This window comes from Anopheles merus, chromosome 2L (assembly GCF_017562075.2).
Source record: "Anopheles merus strain MAF chromosome 2L, AmerM5.1, whole genome shotgun sequence".
Classification (NCBI taxonomy): domain Eukaryota; kingdom Metazoa; phylum Arthropoda; class Insecta; order Diptera; family Culicidae; genus Anopheles; species Anopheles merus.
The window spans coordinates 25,278,110-25,288,248 of record NC_054083.1 but is presented as its reverse complement, the minus strand read 5'-3'; the positions used below and the strand labels follow the sequence as shown (position 1 = coordinate 25,288,248).

Here is a 10,139-nt window from a genome sequence, read left to right as displayed (position 1 = left end):
AAACTGGCTAACAAGTCCATATTGTCCAGCAATGCCAGGTATGGGAAAGATTTTTATGCTAGTGGTGGGTAATTCGGAGCGGAGTCATGGAGCAACTCCGACTACGGTGCGCAAAATATGAATCCGAATCGGGATCATAACCGGATTCGACTCCGGAATCGTCCGGATCAATCCGGATCAGTACGGATCAGATATGGATTCGGAATCGATGAGTCCGGTGTTTTTCTCGCGAATCCCCCACCCTTCAGCCACCTATACAGTCTAGAGTAACTCCCCCAAGAGCCACAAATCCACTAAACGACCACTAAACGGGTTCTAAACGACTCAAGTTCTCAACCTAAACGGAATATAGAAAGACTTTGTTTAGCAGACGGCAAACGGCTCATGCATTCTAAAAATAGCAAAAAGCTGATGGCGCCATCTGTTGATGGAATACCCAACTAGTGGAGCTTCCTCGCTTGCAGGAGAGCTTTCTCGCTTTGGAGGAGTACAGATTCCCTCTGTACTGCCCAAGTGCCACAAATCCACTAAACGACCACTAAACGGCTTCTAAACGACTCAAGTTCTCTACCTAAACGGAATATAGAAAGACTTCGTTTAGCAGACGCCAAACGACTCATGCATTCTAAAAATAGCAAAAAAGCTGGTGGCGCTATCTGTTGGTGGGATACCCCAACCAGTTGAGCTTCATCGCTTGGAGGAGAGCTTTCTCATTTCCTCTGTACTGTTGTATGGTTTCGCATTGAAGTTATGCATCGCTAGAACTAGAACGGCGATACGATTGTTTAAATACTAAACTCCAACGGAAACCACCAGCACTAAAGCAAGTGAGATTTGAGCAATGGTCATTGGTGTTGATACCCACGTATCTAACCACACGACCATTTATATAGATTTTTGCTCAGAAAGTTAGAAGGCTATATAGGTCATAATAAAATGCAACTTGTCGAAACACATTGCAAGAAAAGGATAGCAATATAATGATGAGTTGTAATACGCCATCTATTGATCAAACCAATGAAGCTGTGGAGCTTTCATTTTTTTCTATGGATATTCAATTTTCCAGTCGTTTAAGCTTAATCTGTGGCGCTTGGGGTTGTATGGTTTCGCATTGAAGTTAGGCATCGCTAGAATTAGAACGATGAACGATTTTTTAATACTAAATTCCAATGTAATCCACCAGCACTGAAGCAAATCAGATTTGAGTAATGGTCGTTGGTATTGATACCCATGTATCTGACCACACGACCATTCATGTCGATTTTTGCTCGGAAAGTTAAAAGGCTATATAATAATGAATCGTAATACGCCATCTATTGAGCAAACCAATGAAGCTATGGAGCTTTCGTTTTTTATGGATATTTGATTTTCCAGCTTAATCTGTGGCGCTTGGACCGAGTCCGACTCCGATGGATACCGGAGTTGGATCGATCCAAGTGTGGAAAAAAATGAAATTTACCCATCACTAGTTTATACTGGTGAAGGGCGGGTCAACCCGCATTTATCGGGTTTATACTAATGATAGGTGAATTCAACAAAAATCCGGAATAGCTTCCGAATGATTCCTCCAGAGTCGGAAGCGCAGTAGTCGGCACCGCTGTAACAGTCATTGTAAACAAATAGTGAATGCATATTTTAATTAAAATTAAATTTTAAAAAGTGTTCGTAGGTCTTAAGAAAAAGTTCTATACCATGGATTGGTGAAAACAAAATTCTTCAGTGATGAAGACATTTTTTAACTCAACTCCTAATTTTGTACTAGATTATATCGGCGATTTGAAGCGCTTCAGAATATTTCCGACCGTTACAACAGTTCCGGATGGATCCGACGGCTTCGAATGGCTCCAAACGGCTCAGGACGGCTCCGGGCGGAATCATCAGTTTTATATAGCCGGAGTAGCAAAGCACGGAAGCGATTCCGAGTCGTGGGTTGGATAGCCCATCACTAGTGTGTACATTTTAACCTTTAAGTTGGCAACCGGATACCCGGGTATTTTTTTCAACTTCGAACTGCAATAACTTTTGATTCATTGCTTTTATTAACCTGAAATTTTCCATAGCCTCTCAACTTTTAATTTATGATTTTTTAGTGCATAAGTTGTAATTTTAAACCGCCTGTAAGTATTTTATTTTGAATTTTTTTAACTTTACCACGTAAGTTGGCAACCAGCATACCCGGGTATTCCATACATTTTGTATGGAGAATGACGTTTCTCTTTATCCTCTTTTCGTATTGTGCTTATTTTCGAGTCAAATTCAAGCGATTCCAAATTTCGATTTGACCGTTATTTTATAATAAAATGAAAAAATTTAATGAATAAATGAAATGGAAGAGAATAGATGGTCGGCATTACTTGCTTACAGCATTAAAATAAAGAGAGCATTGTTTACCTTTGAAAATCGTTAATTTTTTGCATCAAAACGTGTGGAATACCCGGGTATGCCGGTTGCCAACTTACGTGTGTAAATCTGGTTGCCAACTCTACGGTTAAAACAATCGTTAATCGTTTTATTCCGAACAGGACATCACTCTTTATACGGAGTTATACACCGATTCTTGGAAAGTAAATTATATTTATCCCTAATATTAGGAAAAAAATAATTAAATCCGCCTTCCTGGTTCGCAGCCTAATAAATCAACTTGTCCGAGCAAAATAACGAATCAATACTTAGGAGATAGCTGCAGTAAATTCTCTAAAGTTCTATTCATAGAAAAACTTCACACAATTCTGTTCCGTTTAAATAAAGGGTAAATAACTATTCAGCCAGCTTCACCACTTTCGATTGAGGCTCATCGTCCGTAGCCGGAATGGATTCATTTTCTTCATCCGCCTTTTTCTCCTCCGTCGTCTCGTCCTCCGCTCGGGCGACAACAGCCTGGCCCAACTTTTCCAGCGTTCGTTGGTTACTGGAGGAGGTATCGGTTTTGAGAAGCTCGCGCAGTGCCATCGTCGCGTACGTGGACGTTGGAAGGCGAAAGTCTAGCAGCACTGCCTTGTGGGCCGTTTCTTTTGCTATGGAAGAGGAATAAATTAAAGAATAGTGTTATTACAAACACAACACTTTGCATCGCGAATTACTCACCAGCCCATTCGGCAAACGGTGGTTCGGGGACGTTTTTCATCTTTTCCAGGTCGGAAAGAATGAGCGTGTCCGTCGGGTTTGCGTACCGTACAATGCTCCACTCCAAACGTTCCGGACGAACAAACAGCTTCCGGTAGGCGCCGGCCAGCGAAAGACTTTTCGATTTCAGCTGCAGCTTCTCCGACGACAGCTCATTTTCGGCCAGCGCTTCCTCGTACCAGCGGGCACACTCATTGTCCGGGTACGTGATGTCATGCCCGGGCAGGGGAAGTACGATATCGAACATGGTGTACCGTGCCGCAGCGATATCGTCGGCCGTTAGCGGTCGTACAAGGTTCTTAAAGTACGATGTGTCCGATGTGCCATCGTTAGCTTCCTCTCCTCCCTGTTCCGGCTCTTCCCCCTGCGCTTCGAGCGCTTCGACGGCATCCAAATCGCCTTCCTCTCCACCGTCAAACGGTTCCACAATCGTCGTAGTATTCTGCCTGTCGGCGTACACCAAATCACCCTCGACCGGTTGAAAGCCATACTTTCGTATGCGTTCCGAGGCGACCCGATTCCAGATCAAGCTTTGGTACGCGTGCAGATACAGCAAACGCACGTTGCGCGGCAGATGCCCGATTGCGCCGAAGTAATCGTTCGCCCCGTGACCGGCGAGCCAGTGGAGCAGCACCGCTTCGACCGATTTGTTCGATGGGCGCAGCTTTTTCAGCGCTTCCGCTGCGTCGCGCGTCTTCGACCAGATCGAGCGCATCTCCACCATGAACGGAGGTTCGTCTTCGCGCGGCTGCAGTATCAGATCGCACGCACCCTTCCAGTTGCCCTTCAGCATCTCGATCCCGATCTTGTACGTTGGCACCGTCGCACTGTTGCCGAACCGCTGCAAACCGTAGTAGTTGATGAATCCCTTTTCCCGGAACGCTTCCAGACAGGCGTTGATCGTTTCGTCGCTGGCCGTCACCTGGCGCAGCGCTATCCGGAACCTGTTGCCCTGCAGCTGGCCCAACTTCAGCGTGTCCGGCTTGAAGGTAAAGTTGCCCACACTCACGTTCGGAATGTGTCGGGCCGCGGCGACGATTTTGGCCGGTTCGCGTGTCTTTATGCACATCCACTGGGTCGTTTTGGCGCGTCGGTCCTTTGTCCCCGCGTACGTCAGCACCGAGGGTGCACAGAACAGCTTTTGGCCGAGCTGCATCGTCGCCTGGATGGTGTCGAGATTTTCCTTGTACAGCAGGAAGTACGTGTACGGATGGGGCCACTGCCACTTTTCGCGCCGGTCCCGCGGCATCGATTTGCTGTACTTCGTGATCCGTATCAACTTGCGGTCGCCCTCGGTGACGGTCGACCCGACGACTGCGGCACCGAACACTGCCTTCACGCGGTTGTGGATGGCGGTGCGCTGCTCTTTGTCCATCTCGGTAACATCAACGCTCACGGATGGTTCGCCAATGCCGGCAACAACTTCCTGCAGCCGTTTCACGTTCTCCGGGCCGATTAATCGGACGAGCTCCTCGTTCGGATCGACCGGCGCTTCCTGCTCGTTGGCCTCCGCCGCTGCGACCGGTTTGGGTACGGAAAAGTCGGTTAGGATCGCTTCCTCTCCATCGGCGTTGATTTCGTTCACATGAAAGTCGGAAAATCTTTCAGAAAAGAATGAATTGTGAATATGTGTTGTTTCTTTCCCCCAAATGTAACAAGCAACTAACCTTGATTTCAAGACGCCTTGAAAGCCTTCCAGCTTCGAAACGTATTCCGTGCAGAAGATATCCTTTTCCGCAATGCAGGACGTGCGAATGGTGTTCGTGCTCCGGGGTGGACGATTATTGTTCCCCGACGGCCCACGGGACTGGAATGGTCCACGGGACTGGAACGGTCCCGATCGGTGCCTGTTTTGGTTAAATCTCCCCCGCTTCATCGTTACTGGAAAGTTGCACTAAAATAGGCTTTCAATAATGTAGTATTTTTGGGATTTATGATACTGATTCACGTCGGTGCTATTTCTCCAACCGGCAAGTTCGATAGCAACGTGCGTTTGTTTATGTAGTTTGACGTTTCGCACTATGTGATGCCCAGTTGACAAAATCATGCACAGATCGCTCCTGCATAACGCCTGAAACCGAAAAATTAGAAGAAAACTGTTTTTTCTTTCATAAATTCAACATTCAACATTAAAATGATCTGCTATTCAGCAACGAATTCCAGATCATTTTCACCAAAATCAGATCACCAAACTCAAGTCTTCTTCTCGAGTCTTTTTCTCTTTTATTTATTACGGAGGAACGCTCCAAAAAGATCGTATTGCTATCTTTTTTCTCATTGTAAAAGAAAACATTCATTTTTATTTCTAAATAAACGTTAATGGTAGTCAAAGTATTACAAAAAATATATTTACTTCAATGTGATGAATTTCCAAATACAACATAATTGGGCTGTTATTGATATTAGCCCTCGTATACCTTTCACACAATATGCTGGACAGACTACACAGTTTACACGACGTTAATGGCTAAAGTTAAAAATTTCCTTCGATACCCAAGTGCCACAAATCCACTAAACGACCACTAAACGGCTTCTAAACGACTCAAGTTCTCTACCTAAACGGAATATAGAAAGACTTCGTTTAGCAGACGCCAAACGACTCATGCATTCTAAAAATAGCAAAAAAGCTGGTGGCGCTATCTGTTGGTGGGATACCCCAACCAGTTGAGCTTCATCGCTTGGAGGAGAGCTTTCTCATTTCCTCTGTACTGTTGTATGGTTTCGCATTGAAGTTATGCATCGCTAGAACTAGAACGGCGATACGATTGTTTAAATACTAAACTCCAACGGAAACCACCAGCACTGAAGCAAGTGAGATTTGAGCAATGGTCATTGGTGTTGATACCCACGTATCTAACCACACGACCATTTATATAGATTTTTGCTCGGAAAGTTAGAAGGCTATATAGGTCATGATAAGATGAAACTTGCCGAAACACATTGCAAGAAAAGGATAGCAATATAATAATCAGTTTTAATACGCCATCTATACATCAAACCAATGAAGCTGTGGAGCTTTCATTTTTTTCTATGGATATTCAATTTTCCAGTCGTTTAAGCTTAATCTGTGGCGCTTGGGTATTTCTTTATTGTATTTGTTTTCCAAAATTTCAAATAAATGGAACTGTCCAGATCTTTTCAGCTCTTGAAATGTCTTAAAAAATTATTTCATCGTGGGGTTATAAATAATCTGAGACAAATTTGGTGATAATTTTGTGTGTTAGCTAAAAGTTTACGAGAACCACCGCCTTTTTGTCCATCACCAACAGGACACAAGCTTAATGTGAGCTTAACAACGCGAGCGAGCGAATGAATGCAAAACAACAACAAGAGCGAAACGGACTTTCGCTCTCACACGCTTTGAAATACAGCGGGAGGTGTAAACATGTTAGAAAGGAGCGGAAAGACTCGCTCTCTTTCATTCTCTCCCACTCTGTTGTTATTCTCGCCAGGGCGGCCATCGCGATGTAAACAGAATGTATCGAGAGTGAGGAAGAGAGCGACAAACATGAATCGGCACAGCGCACTGTACAGCGGTACTGGCTGCAGACGGATTGTAGCATGCGGGTCTGGCACCAAACTTCAGTTCTCTCTCACCACTCCAAGTGCATGGGTGAAGGGCCCGCGTCGCTGTGTGCCGTGTGTTTGAGTTCGATTTTTTTGTTTCGCCGGCATTTTCGGATAAAGCACCGAGACAAACAAAGCGCAATTTTCAATCACCGCAGGATCTGGTGACAGTAAGTGCGTGTGTGTGTAAAGAAAAAAAAAAGATAAAATAATTGTTTGCGAATAGCAAGAAGCGGTTTAAGTCAAAGTGGCCTTTCAACGGCCGGCGCATATCGAATGCATCTTCGATTTGCTAGTTGCAGAGACAAGTGATCAGTGCCGTGGTCAGTGAACCAGACCCGATACATCGAAAGGAAAGGATACAACTGATCCTTGCCGCGGTAAACAAAAACAAACCACCATCTTTTGCAGCATCTCGCGTCCAAGCAAGTCTACACAACACAATCGTTTTGGTGGGTCGTCAAACGGTGACAAGCGCAAAGGGCACAGGGCACAGAGCAGTCAGTGAACGTGAAAACAAGCAAAGGAAAAGAAAAGCAAAAAAGGAATACACACAAACGACCAGTGAAGCGGTAAGAAATATATCGTAAAACGATAGTGTAAAACGGAGGAAAGAAAAAAGCCTGTCAAGACGCACCAGGAAACACAAAACGATCGAAAAACTCGTTTTTCATTGCGAGCCCGCGCGCGTGTGTGTATGTGTGTGTAAGTTGCGGTATGAAAGAGTGTACTAGTGTGCGTGCGCGTTGTGTTTGATTTAGGCCTCACGCTTGTAACGATCACCGTTGGTGGGAAGGAGACCGAGCGCGAGCACAAAACACGTGTGCCAGAGTGAGAAAGAGCAAAAGAGTGAGCGAGCAAACGGTGCGGTGAGCGCGTTCTGATCGAAGCAGGGCTTGAAGCAATCCAGCCGCGATCGATCAAGATTATCCTTAATTTCTTTCTCGTTCTTTTTGTTGGCGATCAATGAAACCCGTCCCCGTGTTGGTGTGTGCAGAATTGATGAAACAAGCAACATATCACAGGCAAGCAATAAAGTAAATTAAAAAGAAACACCAAAAACCAAACACGAGCGAAAAAAAAGTGCCTTTTATGAGAAATTGTGCCCGCTTTAAGTAAAGTGCAACGTGACGATAAGTTGTTCTCTTGTGCAACCCAAACTGCACGTACCCGTGTGTTTGTGCACGGAGTGTATCTGTGCCGTGGATGTGTTTTATGTTGAATTACAAATAAAAAAGTGATACTGAAAAGTGCAAACAACACACAAAGCGAGATGAAATTTGATTCGTCCGTTTAACAAAAAGAAAAGGAAAGAGTATAAAGTGCTATTTGGCAGTTTGGTCTCGTTTCGATGTCGAAATCTGTCGCCCTTTATTTTATTATTTGCTGAGGAAGAGGAAAAAACCAGCGACAGCAAAACAATATAGCAACATCGGTCCCCTAACTAGTGCGGCAAACAAGATGCGCGTGATCGTGTTTTTGTCGATCGAGTAAGGGTTTCGCATGGTGCCGGAAAAAGAAAAGCGAAACTGAGATACATCGAAGGTGCAATTATATACGCCAGCTCACCCAAAGCGTGCACCAGGGAAAACTCCCAAACTAAAAGCGAACAAAAGGTAAGCAAGGAACGGACGAAATGCAACGGAAATGCGGGAGGGCGATTCTTACGATTTTTGGGAGAAGTTTTAAATTAAATCACCTCCGCGCGCACGTACATCGTTCTCGATGCCAATAGGAAAACGCTTTTCCCTATTGATCTGGTGAGCCGATCTCGAAGGCCACAGGATGCCATCGATTATGGGAGCACCCGCCGGCGGCGCATCCGCTCTCGTGTACGCTGATGGGAACGTAGTTTTGTTGGGGCATTTAATTTTTCTTTTATTCAAATTTCCTTTTTACGATGTAATTATTACTACGATTTTTGGAGCATGCGTGCGTGTTGGGTTGGATGATTCGATTCGGACTGCAGCATAATCGCAACGAGGAAGAACCAATGCCTTAAATTACTCACCAGCGCGCCATGCTTTTTGGGCCTACAATTTAAGGGGCTCGATTGACTCACTTGCGCCTGGCCGATTGGGAAGCCATAACCTAATCATCATCATCATTTCCCTACCCGATAGCACTCATTATCACCATTTCTGTGTGTTTTTTTGTTGTTGAAGCAAAGCGGGGTGGTGTATTAAGGGGGTGTAAATGCAGTCTATTTGGCCGGGTTCAGGGTCCAACCTGTCCAAATCAATCAAACTGAATAGGGATAAGACACAGTGGCGCGACATACAATGTGTTTGCGTAGTTTGTTTTGGGCAGCGAGGTTGCCCGTTTGGATTTGATTTGGTGTTTTACTTAAATATTTTTATTAAAATATTGATTGGTTTTTGACTCATTTTGTGATCGGTTGAATATCACCTCATAAGCTATTCCTATTATATTTTGTTATGTCTTGTAAGAAAAGCCATTCCTCACGCAAATAAATCACTTTTTTAATTTATTATAATCTTTTGCACAATATAATAATTTCAGCATTTTGCAATTTATATGGATGCACAGTACAATAATTAGGAAAATGTACAATTTATTCAACACTACTTAGCAGTCAAGTCACATACGATCGCCTTAGTCACCGCCTTGGCACTGCCCTTGCTGGCTGAGTAATCCATTATGTTCAATTAAATATCAATCATCCATCCACGCTCCCATTTAAAATTCCCAATCAATTGTGCGAGGTCGGGTTGGATAATTTCGTGGAAAAATCAGTGCACGATCTACTGGTGGTGCTGAGTCACAGGAAACTCCATGCAAATGCATGCGAGCTACACGCAGGCAGGCAGTGCGTGATCGTGTGCAATTGTGCGAATTGTGCGGCGGCGGCGGCGGTGCAAATCATCCGTCCTGCATAGATCAAGGTCAATGGAGAAATAACAAATAAACAACAATTTCTCGTCCGCCAGCCATCTTGTTGTACCAGTTGGCGCACGGCAAACACTGTCCTTCCAATTCCGTTCGCTTGCACTGATCGGAACCGATCGGATGCTGGACGTTCGCATTCCGATTCACATCTAGTCGAGCGTTGGTCGTTTAATTACAAACATCAATCCCCCAGCGTTTGTTAAAGGGAAGGGTAAGGGATGTACACGCGGGGCACATCGTGACAACCAGTTTGGGGTGGCGGTGTCGCTCTTTTCAAAGGGGGATCAAGGGAGAGGCAATCAAATAGCAACCACCGGTGGCAGGTAGCAATGCGTTCGATGCGAGATCCGATCGATCAGGGTTGATTTAATTTTCTAAGCGTTTTTACCGTTTCGCACGCCACTGTCAGATAGTTTTGAATGATTAACATAGCAAAGAGAGAGAGAGGGATAGAGAGAGCGGGAGAGAAAGAGAGAGATAAAGAGAGAGAGAGAGAGAGAGAGGGAGGGAGAGAGATAGAGAGAGATAGAAAGAGAGAG

The 10,139-nt window shown here is 44.7% G+C and overlaps 2 protein-coding genes across 3 annotated transcripts in view; one reads left to right on the top strand and one right to left on the bottom strand.

Annotated features, from left to right (window-relative positions):
* Positions 1–2,681: 2,681 nt before the first annotated feature.
* On the bottom strand, positions 2,682–5,113 carry LOC121594023 (pseudouridylate synthase 7 homolog). Its single transcript, XM_041916885.1, has 3 exons — positions 4,791–5,113; positions 3,085–4,724; positions 2,682–3,014 (listed from the first exon to the last, which is right to left on the bottom strand). Exons 1-3 carry the CDS (start codon positions 4,997–4,999, stop codon positions 2,758–2,760), a joined length of 2,106 nt encoding a protein of 701 aa, XP_041772819.1. The 5' UTR covers positions 5,000–5,113; the 3' UTR covers positions 2,682–2,757.
* A 1,597-nt stretch (positions 5,114–6,710) lies between these two features.
* The window catches only part of LOC121591487 (semaphorin-1A), a 93,858-nt gene continuing 90,429 nt past the window's right edge, over positions 6,711–10,139 (top strand). For both annotated transcript variants that reach the window (XM_041912028.1, XM_041912032.1), the window contains exon 1: positions 6,711–8,306. The gene's annotated coding sequence lies outside the window, so the exon portion shown is untranslated. The remainder of the gene's footprint in view (positions 8,307–10,139) is intronic.